The sequence below is a fragment of the Palaemon carinicauda genome, chromosome 38 (genome assembly GCF_036898095.1).
Source record: "Palaemon carinicauda isolate YSFRI2023 chromosome 38, ASM3689809v2, whole genome shotgun sequence".
Classification (NCBI taxonomy): Eukaryota; Metazoa; Arthropoda; class Malacostraca; order Decapoda; family Palaemonidae; genus Palaemon; species Palaemon carinicauda.
In genome coordinates, this window is record NC_090762.1 from 49,596,605 (window position 1) to 49,614,914 (window position 18,310).

The window sequence follows — 18,310 nt, forward strand, 5'->3', positions numbered from 1 at the left end:
CACGAGCTGTAACCATTCCTCATAGAACCATGAGCTGTAACCATTCCTCAAAGAACTACGAGCTGTAACCATTCCTCATAGAACCACGAGCTGTAACCATTCCTCAAAGAACTACGAGCTGTAACCATTCCTCATAGAACCATGAGTTGTAACCATTCCTCATAGAACGAGCTGTAATCATTCCTCGTAGAACCATGAGCTGTAACCCTTCCTCATAGAACCATGAGTTGTAACCCTTCCTCATAGAACCACGAGCTGTAACCATTCCTCATAGAACCACGAGCTGTAACCATTCCTCATAGAACCACGAGCTGTTACTCTTCCTCATAGAACCACGAGCTGTAACCATTCCTCATAGTACCCTGAGCTGTAACCATTCCTCATATAACCATGAGCTGTAACCATTCCTCATAGAACCACGAGCTGTAACCATTCCTCAAAGAACTACGAGCTGTAACCATTCCTCATAGAACCACGAGCTATAACCATTCCTCATAGAACCACGAGCTGTAACTATTCCTCATAGAACCACGAGCTGTAACCATTCCTCATAGTACCCTGAGCTGTAACCATTCCTCATATAACCATGAGCTGTAACCATTCCTCATAGAACCACGAGCTGTAACCATTCCTCAAAGAACTACGAGCTGTAACCATTCCTCATAGAACCACGAGCTATAACCATTCCTCATAGAACCACGAGCTGTAACTATTCCTCGTATCATATATGGCGCACAAGTGTTCTCCATTGAGTGCGATTACACGAGTGTAATTAAATTTTAATTTTCGCTAAGAAATTGCTCTGATGTCATCAATGCACCCATAAAATCAGCCAATAAAAAAATCCATGTGGATTAACATGTTGATTTAAGTGAATCATTATAGGTCAGATGTAAAGGTTACCTGGGTGCCAGGAATATTAAGCCGGTATCTGCGTTCATATCAGAATTTATCGCTGCTGAAATCAGATAGCGTTGATATTTAGAAAATGTCAGCGTTAGGAGTTGTATCGAGTTACTGATGATCACAGAACTTTTATTCGCGATATTTTCTTTTATGTATAGTCTTATTAAATTTATTTATTCATTTTTCATTAGAATTATTGGTCCAAAATCTCTGAAGACGACCTTACGCAGTTTTGAAAATGATTCAAAGCTTCCGAGTTTGAAGCGTCATTGAAGTAAGACAACCCCTTGTCGTTGGAATGAAATTGATCATATTTCTACCGTACCATTTTTTTCTTTAAGAATAAATTTTTTTGCTCTGTTTTAATAACTGATGGTAGAATATATTCATTTGTCACCTGTTTCACCATATATCATTCAAAATACGACAGATTATAATTTTGATGAAATTGGTGTTAGTTTTTTGACCGTCAAAATAACTATAAGTCATGATCATATTACTCAAGACAGACATGCAAATGACAAAAATATTTCTACTTCTATAAGTATTAAAAAATTAGTAAATATATAAAAGGATTAATATAACTAGTGCGCTCATTTCTAAGCCTATGTCTCCCCATAATGGTCAATAAATCGATAATCGTTTAATTCATAGTTTCATATAGGTGGCTAAGCTTCAATTAACGCAATGAGTTTCCCGACATATAGAGCCCTTTCATAAACACCCCTTAAAATATATCTGCACTAGACACAGGTGTGGGTTTAAAACAGTATAAAGGTTTGGATGTTCTCATGCTCATAAAATTTCGACTAGCTGTATCTAATATTAAACAAACTTACAGGGTTCTTTGTCCGATCATCAAAAGCTGTATTTTACAACGAATGTATGGGGCAAGTGTGCTTCTCCATTGCTATAGAAATACATAAAAAAAAAAAACAATCAAGCAGATAATATTAGACAAAACGTTTATTTATTTATTTATTAATTTTTTTTTTTTTCTTTTTTTTTTTTTTTTTTTTTTTTTTTTTTTTTTTTTTTTTTTGCTGGTCTTGTCTGGATCAGCAGCAAAGTCTTTTCTTTGCCTCCACATCTCAGAGTAGTTTGGTATACTCCTTACACCGTTTCTCTCTCCTCACGCACCTGACAGCATGAAGCATACTGCGCCTAATGTTAACTGGCTATTTTCCTACATGGTAAAGGTGAAAAAAAGAAGAAAATAGTTTAGTTATCGTATCAGCAAATGAATATTCTGAAATCAGAGAAATATTTTTTGCTCTTGAAAGGACCCAAAGAGCTCAGCGATAACAATTCACTCTTCCTTCTCTTTATTTTCATCTTTCATCATCATTTACTAACACATCATTACGGTTATTATCTACTTAGATAGTCATGTCCATATTGTCACCGATATAACTGAAATTCTCTCATCGTTTGTCTTTTACTTTGTTGCTTTCCATGATGGAGCTAATCCTAGGATTGTAATATTCTGCTTCTGTAATAAGATTGATACTTCGCTTGTAATAATGATAATAATAATAATCATTATTGTTATTATTATCATATTAATTATTATAATTGTAATGGTAATGATGGTACTCGTGAACAAGGCGAATTTTGCTGTAACTCTACGTGAATTTTTGCTTTGTAAATTTATATATTGGTTGAAAATAGAAGGTATAGAGAATCACATAGCTCTATGTTTTTGTACCAGGCAGTTTTTTTATCTCATATGAACGTTTATTTTTCTAAATTACGAAATAATAAAAAAAGCTAATCAAATTCCTTAATATGGAAACTATCACAAATACACCAGACGTAAGACTTAACTAATTTTCCCAATTTGGGGAACTTATATCAATATTCCATAAACCGAAATGTTATACTTTACATACAAAGGTACTTTAAAGCTTACCTTATAAACAAAGCTATATTAGGCAATAGGTTGGCAAGGGCACCAGCCACCCGTTGAGATACTACCGCTAGGGAGTTATTTGGTCATTTGACTGGCCAGACAAAACTACATTGGATCCCCCTCTCTGGTTATGTCTCAGTTTTTCTTTTCCTACACATACACCGAATAGTCTGGCCTATTCTTTCAACAGACTCCTCTGTCCTCATACACCTAACAACACTGAGATTACCAAATAATTCATCTTCGTTCAAGGGGTTAACTACTCCACTTTAATTGTTCAGTGGCCAATTTACTCTTGGTAATTGTAGAATAGACTCTTTAGCTATGGTAAGCAGCTCTTCTAGGAGAAGGACACTCCAAAATTAAACCATTGTTCTCTAGTCTTGGATAGTGCCATAGCCTCGGTACCATGTTCCACTGTCTTGAGCACCCAGGCAAACTATTCTATCTTATTTCTCCTATTCTTGATTTTTTTAAGTTCTTATAGTTTATATAAGACAGATCTATTTTAATGTTGTTATTGCTCTTGAAGTATTTAACTTTAGTTACTCACTACTCATAAACTTTATTTCCTTATTTCCTTTCTCACTAGGCTATTTTTCCGTTTTAGAGCCCTTGGGTTTATAGCATCCTGCTTTTCCAGTTAGGGTTGTAGCTTGTATGATAATAATAATAATAATAATAATAATAATAATAAGAAGAAGAAAAACGAATTTCTTTATAGAAGAGAGAAATAGGCCACTTCAAAGTAGGAAGCACATAGTAGTCCGACGTTCATCATCCTTCAGAGATCGTTCGTGTCGATGAAACCCTCATAAATACATAATTATATCATTATTTCATTCAGTTATATTTATTAATAATGCAAATCCTCCATAAACACGTAACTGAATACAAGTAAGTTTACCTGTATAAGGGTTAATGTTATCATTGTACACACTTGTCTTTTCTATGGTAAAAAGTTTTGGTGTTGAATCTCTGAGCCTTCGTCTATGTAACGTTTATTATTATTATTATTATTATTATTATTATTATTATTATTATTATTATTATTATTATTATTATTATTACCCTAGTTGGAAAAGCAGGATGCTATAAGCCTATGGGCTTGAACAGGGAAAATAGCCCAGTGAGGATAGGAAAGAAGGAAAAATAAGATATTTCAAGAACAGTAACAACATAAATATCTCCTATATAAACCATAAAAAACTTTAACAAAACAAGAGGAAGAGAAATAAAATAAAGTAGCTTGCCCGAGTGTACCCTCAAGCCAGAGAACTCCAACTCAAGACAGTGGAAGATACTATATTCCAGTATTTTTGTTTACTAATTCATTATACGACCAGGTAACAGGATTATATTCTCAGGCACTTCAGTATCACGAAGTGGTATGGTCAATGTCATACAAGTATCCTGGACCAGGGTTCGAAACCCGGCCTGTCAGATACTAAAGTCTTTGAGCGATTTCGTATGGGGCTCTGATCCCGAGGTCGTTAAGAGAATCTAGACTTTAATGTATTAATATATATATGACTTATTTGAAATATGAAAAACACATTTAAATGTGCAAAATGTATCATATATATATATATATATATATATATATATATATATATATATATATATATATATCTACATATTCATATATGTATATATAATGTAAATACATGCAAACATATATATATATATACACACACACACACACACACACACACACACATATATATATATATATATATATATATATATATATATATATATATATATATATATATATATATATATATGCACACAGATATGTATTTATACGTTTCAGAACGTATGCGCAGAGAGAGAGAGAGAGAGAGAGAGAGAGAGAGAGAGAGAGAGAGAGAGAGAGAGAGAGAGTTACCTAGTATCGTTTTGATGTAATTTATATGCAAGACGATTATTCTGTGTAATATCTGAGATACTGAAAATACGATAATTATTAAAAACTGCATTAGATTTTTGCCGTATAGCAAAATATTTGGGATAATCATAGAATCTTAACTTAACTTAATCGTCTTCCAATCTGATTACGACACTGGTAGTTAGTAGGTTGGCCAGGGCACCAGCCTACCGTTGAGATACTACCACTAGAGAGATATGGGGTCTTTTGACTGGCTAGACAGTACTACATTAGATCCTTCTCTCTGGTTACGGTTCATTTTCCCTTTTCCTACACACACACACACACACACACACACACACACCGAATAGTCTGGCTTATTGTTTACATATTCCCCTCTGTCTTCATACACCTGACAACACTGAGTTTACCAAACAATTCATCTTCACTTGAGGGGTTACACTGTACTGTAATTGTTCAGTGGCTACTTTCCTCTTGTTTAGGGTAGAAGACTCTTTAGCTATGGTAAGCAGCTCTTCTAGGAGACAGACACTACAAAAACAAACCATTGTTCTCTAGTCTTGGGTAGTGCCATAACATCTATACCATGGTATAGAGTTCTCTTGCTTGAGCGTACACTCGGAGACTCTATTCTATCTCATTTCTCTTCCTCATGTTTTGTTAAAGTTTTGATAGTTTATATAGGATATATTTATTTTAACGTTGTTACTCTTAAAATATTCCATTTTTCCTTGTTTCCTTTCGTTACTGAGCTATTTTCCCTGTTGGAGGCACTGGGCTTATAGCATCCTGCTTTTCCAGATAGGTTTGTAGCTTAGCAAATAATAATAATAATAATAATAATAATAATAATAATAAAAAGTTTCAAGGTAACTTGATACATTACGAAATTTGGGAAAACATTAAAGTTATTCATCATCTACAGTACTTGTACTAGACAGTATTAACTGTTGGAAACCACTTAAGTGACTGGTAGTTAAGCAGTTATGAATGATGATTGTATTGCAAATAGACCTATTTCACGCATATCCTTCATGATAGGCCTAGTGATCCCATTTGTACAGTGGAATAGTACCAAAGAAGGTCAGTTGGTACGACAGATTTAAAGCCTAGTTACCTCCGCCAACGAAGTTGGAAGGAGATTACGTTTTCGGGCGATGTTTGTCTCTTCGTCTGTTTGTTTTTTGTGAACAACTTCTTGGACACAATTTTACTCATTGAGTAGTGAAACTTTGAGACGTGGAAGTGATTCAATTTTGAAGGTCCTAGGTCAAAGATCAAGGTCAAGATCGAGCAAATGGTCAACCGGAATAACCCTAACTTAGAGAAATAAGCTGCTGTGGCGGAGGTCTGCAGTCTCAGGGTACTTTTCTAGTTTTCTTTGCATTCAGGCAAAGTAGTTCCCTCTCTTCTTCTTCTCTCTATTTTCTAACAAGAGACGCTGGAAAAAGGAAACCTATTTATATATATTTAACTTAATCCTCTTTTATTTTTCAGTGAAAAATTCCCAGCGATGGTATGGCCAGGAAAGTTAAAACCCTTCATAACTTTGGTAATAATTTGCGGACTGATCTTCGTTCTGTTTGTTTGGGACCACCGTCTACTAAGGCAATCTCACCCGGATACACATGTCTGCAATCCTTTAGCTAATGGCAAGTTCTTAGATTATCTCATCATTCTCTTACAACTGTTATTTCATACAGACACTGTCCTTTAGGCTTAGACCATTCCCTGGATGCTTCATAATTAGTTTCAACTTGTTTGGATTACTAAGTAGCTTATTAGATTAATTGTTTCAGTATGGAAATATCATGCTTCTAGAAAACCACAAGAAATAATCATCATAATCTTTTGTGTCTTACAATTATTAACATTATGTTTTGAATAAAAATAACAACAACAACAACAACAACAATAATAATAATAATAATAATACAGTGATTGTGTCGTGATTATTATCATCAAAAGAAATCAACACACAGCCACGTTTGTATGGCCCCATCCTTTCATTTCAAGCGTCTGTGTTCGATCCCATGATAAATCATCATCAGTACTATATCAACTACCGCTTGAGAGTTATGTGGTTCTTTGACTAGACAGACAGTACTACATTGGATCCTTCTCTATGGTTACGGTGCACTTTCCTTTGGCCTACGCATACACCGAATAGTCTGGCCTATTCTTTACAGATTTTCTTCTGTCCTCATACACCTGACATCACTGAGATTACCAAACAATTTTTCTTCACCCAACGGGTTAACTACTGCACTGTAATTGTTTAGTGGCTACTTTCCTCTTGGTAAAGGTAGAAGGGACTCTTTAGCTATGGTAAGCAGCTCTTCTAGGAGAAGGACACTCCAAAATCAAAACACTGTTCTCTAGTCTTGGGTAGTGCCATAGCCTCTGTACCATGGTCTTCCACTGTCTTGGGTTAGAGTTCTTTTGTTGAGGGTACACCCGAGCACACTATCCTATCTAATTTCGCTTCCTCTTGTTTTGTTAAAGTTTTTTATTGTTTATATAGGAATTATTTATTTTAGAGTTGTTGCTGTTGTTGAAATATTTACTTTTTCTTTCTTTCCTTTCCTTACAGGGCTAATTTCCTTGTTGGGGCCCCTGGGCTTATAGCATCCTGCTTTTCCAATTATGGTTGTAGCTTGGCAAATAATAATAATAATAATAATAATAATAATAATAATAATATACCCGCAGCATCCCACCCTCAACCGACGCTATACAATTTCCGTGACGAAACCTTCGAACCACTGATGGAACCTTTTCGGAAGAAAGCCAGAGGTGAGCTGGTCCCAAAATTAAAAAGGTAAGGGCTAACGGGAAGTAAGATGTTCCTTTATCTTCAATTATCATCATTATCTGTGCAAATATTCGTTATCTTTTCGTATGCATATCCTTACTTTCACTATCTTGGGGTAGAGATCTCTTGCTTAAGGGTACACTCGGGCATACTATTCTATCTTATATCTCTTCCTCTTCTTTTTTTGTAAGTTTTTATAGTTTATATATGAAATGTTTATTTCAATGTTGTTACTGTTCTTAGAATATTTTATTTTAATTTTTAATTACTTTTCTTGTAGTTTCCTTATTTCCTTTTCTCACTGGGCTATTTTTTCTTTTTGAGCCCTCGGGTTTATAGCATTCTGCTTTTCCAACTAGGGTTTTAGCTTAGCAAGTAATAATAATAATGATAAGGGTAGAAGAGCAGCTCTTATTTCTCTTCCTCTTATTTTTTTTTAATGAAGTTTTATAGTTTATATATGAAAGATCTGTCCTCATGTTGTTACTGCTCTTAGAATATTTTATCTAAATTTTTCATTGTTTTTCTTATAGTTTATTTATTTCTATGTTTCCTTTCCTCACAGGGTAATTTTGCTTTTAGAATTAGTGTTGTAGCTTAGCTAATAATAATAATAATAATAATAATAATAATAATAATAATAATAATAATAATAATAATAATGATGATGATGATGATGATGATTATGATGTACATACTGGTTGACAAAAAGATTACTGATGGAGAAATCTTTGAAAGCAAGGCTGAAGTGGATGCACTGAAGTGCTTAGTTAATTAGTAGAAAGTTCTCTGTGGTATTGGTTATTTAAATGACGAGTCTATTATAGGCACCTTGCGCTTCCTTTCGTCTTAGTTTCAGATCTGGTTCAGTGCCCCGTTTGCTGCTGTGGGCAAAACCTTTCAAGAAGTCGTACTGGGACGCGGCCTTTGTCCACATCACAGGAGGCCTTTGTCCTCTGCCCTGCAAGGTAGAATACGATATCAGAAAGGTAAATCGTTCAGTTTCCAGTAGAAAGTTACTTAAAGCAAAAGTATACAATCCCAAGGCACCATCCACCCATTGAGTGGCCACTGGCCAGTTACCACATCATTGGATTTCTACTTTGTTACAACTCATTTTTCCATTGCCTATATGTATACCGAATAGTCTGACACATCCTTTACACGGTTTCCTCTTTCCTCGTACGCCTGACAACATTCTTCTTTGCTCTAGCGGTTAACCTTATTAACTATTCTGTGGCTACTTTCTACTTGGTAAGGGTAGACGAGTCTTTTTACTTATGGAAGGCAGATTTTCTTGGAGAGCACTACAGAATCAAACATTGTTCTCTGGTCTTCGGTAGTGCCATAGCCTTTGTACCATGGTCGTGTATTGTCTTGGGTTAGAGTTCCCTTGCTTGAGGGTACACTCAGGCACACTATTATTGTCAGTTTCTCTTCATCTTTTTTTTGAACGGTGTGTTGGGCAGGCTTAGCAGATAGGCAAAGTATACCATCTCCCTATCTAGAAATTATTTTCCAAACCGAATATCATAATCCGAACGAAATATTACTCATATGAAATATTTTTGACCTGAAAAATAGGCTAAATCTATTATTATTACTATTATTACTTGCTAAGTTACAACCTTAGTTGGAAAAACAGGATGCTATAAGCCCAGGTGCTTCAACAGGGAAAGTAGCTCAGTGAGGAAAAGAAACAAAGAAAACTAAAATATTTAAATTACTGGAAAAAATATTAAAATATATATATATATATATATATATATATATATATATATATATATATATACTATAAAAATGTTAACAAAACAATAGGAAGATAAATTTGATAGAACAGTGCGCCCGATTAGACTCTCAAGCAAGAGAACTCTAACCCAAGACAGTGGAAGACCATGGTAAAAAGGCTGTGGCACTACCCAAGACTAGAGAACAATGATTTGATTTTGGAGTGTCCTTCTCCTAGAAGAGCTGCTTACCATAGCTAAAGAGTCTCTTCTATACCTTAACTCAATATCTGTAGCAATATACGCGCTAGACTTAGACCAATTCTACCATTGAATCTCCCATGATGAAAGTAAGAGATACAATTGAATTATTTTATGGACGATATCGTCTCCACCCCTCTGGAGCGACATTCTTATGTCTAATTGTAAGCAGAGGAACACAGTAAATGCAGACAAAAGTCTCTTTTATTAAATGAAAGATCTATTTTAATGTTGTTACTGTACCTAGAATATTTTATTTAAATTGTTCATTGCTTCTCTTGTAGTTTATTTCCTTATTTCCTTTCCTCACTGGGCTATTTCTCCTTATTGGGGCCCTTGGGCTTATAGCTTCATGTTTTTCCAACTAGGGTTGTAGCTTAGTTAATAATAATAATAATAATAATAATAATAATAATAATAATAATAATAATAATAATAATCTTAAGCGCTGCTTTTGTGTATCAACATACCATAAAGATATAAGTAATTGTTTTCCTAATAAAGTTATTTTTAAAAGTAACGACAATTTAGCGTCTCTAACATATGGACCTCGCTAGCAATAGTATAGATTTACGTTAGGCTATTGTCTCAAATATCCCAGATCTCTCTTCTGTTATTACTATATGCCTAATTATTATTATTATTATTATTACTTGCTAAGCTACGACCCTAGTTTGAAAAACAGGTTGCTATAAGCCCAGAGGCTCCAACAGGGAAAATAGCCCAGTGAGGAAAGGAAAGAAGGAAAATTAAATATTTTAAGAGCAGTTACAACATTACAATAAATATTTCCTATATAAACTACAAAAAAAAATTAACAAAACAAGAGGAAGAGAAATAAGATAGAAGTGCGCCCAAGTGTACCCTCAAGCAAGAGAACTCTAACCCAAGACAGTAGAAGGCCATGGTACAGAGGCTATGTCACTATCCAAGACTGGAGAACAATGGTTTGATTTTGGAGTGTCCTTCTCCTAGAAGAGCTACGTACCATAGCTAAAGAGTCTCTTCTACCCTTACCAAGAGGAAAGTAGCCACTGAACAATGACATCGCAGTAGTTAACCCCTTGAGAGAAGTAGAATTGTTTGGTAATCTCAGTATTATCAGGTGTATGAGGACTGAGGAGAATATGTAAAGAATAGGCCAGACTATCCGGTGTATGTGTAGGCAAAGGGAAAAATGAACCGTAACCAGAGAGAAGGATCCAGTGTATTAATGTCTGGCCAGTCAATCTCTAGTGGTAGTATCTCAACGGGTGGCTGTAAAAAGTAATTTAGTTAGAGCCTCAGAGCATATCTTGGATATTATTACCAATGTTGGAGTAGCCTGGTTTAGGAAGTAAGGAATCAGTGAAGCTTATGATGCGTGATATTTCTGTTGCTATTCTAACGAAAGTTGTTGTTGCTGTTTTAACCTGACTAAAATAATTGCCAACTCCGAATTTGCTTTAATCTTTGCCAACTCCGTATTTGCTCTTATCTTTGCCAACTCCGCATTTGCTCTAATCTTTGCCAACTCCGTATTGCTCTTATCTTTGCCAACTCCGCATTTGCTTTAATCTTTGCCAACTCCGTATTTGCTCTTATCTTTGCCAACTCCGCATTTGCTCTAATCTTTGCCAACTCCGCATTTGCTCTAATCTTTGCCAACTCCGTATTTGCTCTAATCTTTGCCAACTCCGCATTTGCTCTTATCTTTGCCAACTCCGCATTTGCTCTAATCTTTGCCAACTCCGAATTTGCTCTTATCGTTGCCAACTCCGCATTTGCTCTAATCTTTGCCAACTCCGAATTTGCTCTTATCTTTGCCAACTCCGCATTTGCTTTAATCTTTGCCAACTCCGTATTTGCTCAAATCTTTGCCAACTCCGCATTTGCTCTAATCTTTGCCAACTCCGAATTTGCTCAAATCTTTGCCAACTTTGCATTTGCTCTAATCTTTGCCAACTCCGTATTTGCTCTAATCTTTGCCAACTTCGCATTTGCTCTAATCTTTGCCAACTCCGTATTTGCTCTAATCTTTGCCAACTCCGTATTTGCTCTAATCTTTGCCAACTCCGCATTTGCTCTAATCTTTTCCAACTTTGCATTTGCTCTAATCTTTGCCAACTCCATATTTGCTCTAATCTTTGCCAACTCCGCATTTGCTCTAATCTTTGCCAACTCCGCATTTGCTCTAATCTTTGCCAACTCTGCATTTGCTCTAATCTTTTTCAACTTTGCATTTGCTCTAATCTTTGCCAACTCCGTATTTGCTCTAATCTTTACCAACTCCGCATTTGCTCTAATCTTTGCCAACTTTGCATTTGCTCTAATCTTTGCCAACTCCGTATTTGCTCTAATCTTTGCCAACTTCGCATTTGCTCTAATCTTTTCCAACTTTGCATTTGCTCTAATCTTTGCCAACTCCGTATTTGCTCTAATCTTTGCCAACTCCGCATTTGCTCTAATCTTTGCCAACTCCGCATTTGCTCTAATCTTTGCCAACTCTGCATTTGCTCTAATCTTTGCCAACTCCGAATTTGCTCAAATCTTTGCCAACTTCGCATTTGCTCTAATCTTTGCCAACTCCGCATTTGCTCTAATCTTTGCCAACTTCGCATTTGCTCTAATCTTTGCCAACTCCTCATTTGCTCTAATCTTTGCCAACTCCGCATTTGCTCTAATCTTTGCCAACTCCGCATTTGCTCAAATCTTTGCCAACTTCGCATTTGCTCTAATCTTTGCCAACTCCGCATTTGCTCTAATCTTTGCCAACTCCGTATTTGCTCTAATCTTTGCCAACTTCGCATTTGCTCTAATCTTTGCCAACTCCGTATTTGCTCTAATCTTTGCCAATTTCGCATTTGCTCTAATCTTTGCCAACTCCGTATTTGCTCTAATCTTTGCCAACTCCGCATTTGCTCTAATCTTTGCCAACTCCGCATTTGCTCTAATCTTTGCCAACTCCGCATTTGCTCTAATCTTTACCAACTCTGCATTTGCTCATCAAAAGCACAGCTAAAACTTTTTGTGTTTCTCATGTGAACCCAAAAGAGGTTCTATATCCTTCCAATCGATTTGCCAGTCTCATTGGCCATCAGGTAACATGGAAAATTGAAAAAAATATATATAATTTCTAAAGCTGAAGCTTTTACCAAACAAACCCTTTGGCTCTATTTCAGAGAAATGAGATGGACGCAATCCTCATTTCCCTGCGAGAATCAAGAAACAGAGAAACCGTTATAAGGAGCCTCTCTCCTCGTGACCCAAAACAACCGTGGATTGGTATAGCCTTTGATCCTCCAAATATGGCCAACTCGGTCTTCAAAACAAAATACGTGCACTACAACCGACTTTTCAACCGCACGATGACGTACCGCCATGACGCCGACATTATTTTCCCGCACGGATTTATCGTGTCCAAAGAAGATGCCACGCTGCTCCCACGGACCTGGGTCATCCCTCCCAATATGAAGGTTGAAAACGCCTCGAGAAAATTGGCAGTTGCATTCATATCGAACTGCAATGCCGCGTCGAAGCGGTTGGTTTACGCGAAAAAGTTCCAAAAATACGCTCCGCTGGATGTTTATGGGAGATGCGGAACTCTGAAATGTGGAGGGTCTATGTACGCTGTCCATCGGTACAACTCGACGGAAGATCAATGTCTGCGGATTGCGGGCGAAGGTTATCTATTCTACTTTGCTTTCGAGAACAACTTTTGCAAAGATTACGTTACTGAGAAGGTGTACAACCTCCTGCATTACTCAATCGTGCCGGTAGTTCGGGGATCAGCAAATTACCCTTCTGTTCTCCCGCCAAACTCGTACATCGATGCCAACGCCTATTCGCCGAACGAACTGGCCGAAAGATTGCTTTATCTGAGAGATCATCCACAGGTATAATCTCTTGATTCTTTGTCTGTCTGTCTCTGTGTGTTATCATTTATTCAAAATTAGAGCATTGCAAATTGTAGTCATTGATATTGCATTCATGTCACTAGCAACTGTTCTGCCTTGCGTTACTTAAATGGCCCTTGGGCTTATAGCATCTTGCTTTATCAACTAGGGTTGTAGCTTGGCTAATAATAATAATAATAATAATAATAATAATAATAATAATAATAATAATAATAACAAGGAAATCGTACGCACTTCAGGACCTACAGGATGTGTTTGTCATATGCATTCGTAGGTATTTAGAGTAATACATAACGTATTCAGCGTTAATTGATAAATTCCCATTATCAGCACTTAGAAAGTAAGAATCTCTAGTTTCTTTTTGGAAACCCTAAATGTTTTTCGTCTTTCGAATGTCTAGTTGGTCATTGATATATAGCTCTGTGGACGCATATTTGAAAGCTCTTGAATCTACAGTAGAGGTACATTTTGGCTCTAATAACTCGAAGCTATCTGTAACTATTCTCGTGTCAACACGATCAGTTGGCTGCAGTATGTGTATTAATTCTCTTAGATATTTGGACATCTAGTTCTGATGACTTGAGTTATTGCACATATCTTAAACTCTTTCCTGGCTTTAATAGGCAGCTAGTGTAATTCAATTAGCATAGGAATAATTTTTTCGCGGAGTAAGACACCTTTTATCGATCCTGCGCGCCCTTTTATTATGTTTTGCAATGTCTGAAGTTGCATTTTTGGTAGATTGTAATAGATGGAGTTACAGTAGTCAATCCTAACAATAGCACACTTGATTATTAAGTTTCTTAACCGAATGTTCATCCACTTACTTATTCACAAAAGCAATGAAAAAAAAAAAAAAAAACATTAATTTTACTCGGAAATTCTCCGTAAAAATATGCCGTTCTCAGCCGTTTTTCAGTAAAATACAGGTGACCGTAATTTTTACCCTACTTTGTTATTATCTTTAACGGGTTGGCGACCGTAATATCACTCTTTAACGTCAATATATCCGTTTTTAAAATGATAAATGCCTGGCAATATTTATTACAGAATTTTTACCGTTTTTATGGCAATTTTCTAACAGTGTAGCTATAGATTCAAATAGGTTTTAATAAAGTACAACTATAGAAAAGGAATACCTTTCTATCGAAAGTTGACTGAATAATCTTTGATTTCATTACAAACTAAATGATAACACTGCATCCATTTTGATATCGCACTCGTTCTTTGGATGCAGTTTTCACTATCATTTAATATTTTCAAATATTGATGATACCATTTATGCTATTTCCCCTATGTATTATTATTATTATTATTATTATTATTATTATTATTATTATTATTATTATTATTATTATTATTATTAAATGCTAAGCTACAACCCTAGTTGGAAAAGCCGGATACTATAAGCCCAGTGGCCCCAACAGGGAAAATAGCCCAGTGAGGAAGGGAAAGAAGGACAAATAAATTATTTTGAGAACAGTAACAACATTGAAATAAATATTTCCTATATAAACTATAAAAAATTTAACAAAACAAGCGGAAGAGAAACTAGATAGAACAGTGTGCCCGAGTGTACCCTCAAGCAAGAGAACTCTAACCCAAGACAGTGTAAGATCATGGTACAGAGTCTATGGCACTACCCAAGACTAGAGAACAATGGTTTGATTTTGGAGTGTCCTCCTAGAAGAGCTGCTTACCATAGCTAAAGAGTCTCTTCTACCATTACCAAAAAGAAAGTAGCCACTGAACAATTACAGTGCAGTAGTTAACCTCTTGGGAGAAGAAGAATTGTTTGGTAATCTCAGTGTTGTCAGGTGTATGAGGACAGAGGAGAGTCTGTAAAGAATAGGTCAGACTATTCGGTGTGTGTGTAGGCAAAGGGAAAGAACCGTAACTAGAGAGAAAGATCCAATGTAGTACTGTCTGGCCAGTCAAAGGACCCCCATAACTCTCTAGCGGTCGTATCTCAACGGGTGGCTGGTGCCCTGGCCAACCTACTACCTACTTAATGTATCTTTAGTGTTAAGCTATAAACTCCTTGGTGTTGGTTATACGTTTAGCCACACTGTTAAAAATTTGCATTAAAAAAAACGGCAAATGTCTGTCAACATTTATTCCAGGATTTTTACCATTTTAAAAAGGGATATATTGACGTAAGGGAGGGATATTATGGTCACCAACCCTTAAAAGATAATAACGAAGTATGGTAAAATTACGGTAGCCCGTATTTTACTGAAATACGGCTGTGAAAAGTATATTTTTACGGAGAATTTCCGATTAAGATTACAGCTTTTTTAACACTGCACTAAACGAAGGATAAATAATTAGAATATTATGCAGGTCAAGGAAGGAGAACATTATTTGAAGTAAGAATAGCTATTGACAGATGGGAATTGTTACTATTCCATAAATTCAGGAATTTAGAGTTCAGGATAGGGAATAGAAAGTTACTCCTGTTTCATTTCTTCAAAGGATATTTTACATTGCTCAAAAGCTGCCTCACTAAAATGTAATTTTCTGACATTTGTATTTAGCCATGAATAGCTTATAATTTCTATAGATAAATACCCAGTAATTTCTAACTCTCCACAAGAGCGCAGGAGGTACAGTTGGACACAAGAATTCCTGGCCCACCTCACTCTGAAGTGTATCCTGTCACACCCTTACTGTGCGGCGAGTAACCTAACGGGGAGCGTAGAGACGAGTTGACAGAGGTGCAAGGCACGAACTCACCACGGAGTGAGGGTGTACCGTGAATTCCTGTATCCAACTGGCTTGATGTGGCCTGGTTGGTAACGTTTCTGCCTTGTCTTTGCCAGTTGGGGGTTTGAGTCCCGCTCAGTCTCGTTAGTGCCATTATTGTCTGCAACCTTACCATCCTTGTGAGCTGAGGTTTGGGGGGTTTGGGGGAGCTTATAGGTCTATCTCTTGAGTCATCAGCAGCCATTGCCTGGCCCTCCCTGGTCCTAGCTTGGGTGGAGAGGGGACTTGGGCGCTGATATGATATAGGTCAGTCTCTAGGACATTGTCTTGCTTGATAAGGCAATATCTCTGTCCCTTGCCTCTGCCATTCATGAGTGGCCTTTAAACCTTTAAACATGGGAGGAAACAAATATTCTCCCTTTCACTCGATACCAAAACATTGTATTTTCTATTTTCTTTATCTTTCTTGCAGGAGTACATGAAATACCTGGAATGGAAGAAGTATTTCCAGCCTTCGTCAGTCGGCGGAGCCAGAGTGATGTGTCAGCTCTGCACTCGGTTATACGACCCAGAGTTTTACGAATACAAATTTTACGAAGATTTCGACGACTGGTTCGTCGGGCAGTCACACTGTTTGGCTGGACTAGTTATATGAGTATCATGGATTATCTTTATTCAACATGTCAGGATCCCTTCTACATCTTTAAAGATAAAACAGACCACCATATTTCATAATAACCTTTCAAAGGCTAATGCTTTCCTTCCCACATGCCTGGAAGGGGAAGGAGCTGAAGTACCACAGCTGCCATAGTTACAAAAGTATTTAGATAGAATTAATGACGAACATGTAGGGTGTAGAATATTCATGAACAATTATATTGATTATTGAACAATTAGTTTTGCATTGCCCTGTTCATATATCACAGATATGAGGGTCACACTACGTAATGATATTTGGATATCTCCTCTACAGAGGGGTTAAGTTGAAAGGTAAAGTGCACAGGGCAGTTGTGAGACCGGCAATGATGTATGGAGCAGAGACGTGGGCAATAAAGAAGACAGAAGCGAAGAAGCTGGATGTGGCAGAGATGAGAATGTTGAGATGGATGTGTGGGGTGACAAGAAGAGATAAGATACGGAATGTGGTAATTAGGGGTACCACAGGAGTTAGAGAACTTTCAGTTAAGATCCAAGAATGTAGACTGAGGTGGTATGGTCATGTCATGAGAAGAGATGAACAGTATATTGGGAGGAGAGTGATGCAAATGGAGGTACAGGGAACAAGAAGGAGAGGGAGACCAAAGCGAAGTTGGATGGACTGTATCAAGGATGACCTTCGATCAAAGGGATTAACCGGTGATGAGGTGTGGGAAGTTAGATGGAGAACACTGGCCAGAAACATCGACCCCTCATAAAAGTGGGAAAAGATGCAGACAAAGGAGATCTCCTCTAGAGAGAAAACGTAAAACAATATTGCGAGTCAGAGACTTTTCAAGTAATGTACCAAAATCGTTTTCGTTTTGCGATGATATGCGTTTCTATTCAATCCTGCTATATCCCAGTTTCTTTCCTCGTGATGACTTGATAATTCCATTGTTCTAGAAGAAAATTTATGTTGTTTTTTTTTTCCTCTCAAAATCTTGCATTACATATATTTTGCAATTATGGTATTTTAAAAACATTATGGTTCTCAAAGAGTAATTATATAATTTGCTATTAGGCGTTGAACTGCCTGCTGATATATTAGCATATACCAGTGGAATACTACATTACTTATATATATATATATATATATATATATATATATATATATATATATATATATATATATATATATATATATATATATAAATATATATATATATATATATATATATATATATATATATATAAATATATATATATATATATATATATATATATATATATATATATATATATATATATGTATATATATACATATATATATATATATACATATACATATACATATATATATAATGCATTCATCATTTATACTTATTTACCTTATATATTTTTTAAAACGGGTTGATTTCAATTTAATTAAATTTTATTCATATGTTTCAATTTGTTCATAATATAGATTTTGATATGATATATACAAAAAAAAATCATATACATTTAGATATCAAAAGAATTTATCTCTTTACGTAAATACCAATCACTCCATTTAGT

The 18,310-nt window shown here is 35.9% G+C and overlaps 1 protein-coding gene across 1 annotated transcript; it reads left to right on the forward strand.

The window, feature by feature from the left end:
• Positions 1–7,426: 7,426 nt before the first annotated feature.
• LOC137630172 (alpha-(1,3)-fucosyltransferase C-like) lies at positions 7,427–16,960 on the forward strand. Its single transcript, XM_068361621.1, has 4 exons — positions 7,427–7,530; positions 8,378–8,513; positions 12,674–13,387; positions 16,587–16,960. Exons 1-4 carry the CDS (start codon positions 7,478–7,480, stop codon positions 16,767–16,769), a joined length of 1,086 nt encoding a protein of 361 aa, XP_068217722.1. The 5' UTR covers positions 7,427–7,477; the 3' UTR covers positions 16,770–16,960.
• Positions 16,961–18,310: the final 1,350 nt, after the last annotated feature.

Excerpts from the sequence above, each read along its gene's own strand:
- LOC137630172 (XM_068361621.1), top strand. The coding sequence starts at position 7,478 with ATGGAACCTTTTCGGAAGAAAGCCAGAGGTGAGCTGGTCCCAAAATTA. Across the intron at positions 7,531-8,377 it reads CTGGTCCCAAAATTAAAAAG|TTTCAGATCTGGTTCAGTGC; the intron begins GTAAGGGCTAAC and ends CTTTCGTCTTAG. Across the intron at positions 13,388-16,586 it reads ATCTGAGAGATCATCCACAG|GAGTACATGAAATACCTGGA; the intron begins GTATAATCTCTT and ends TCTTTCTTGCAG.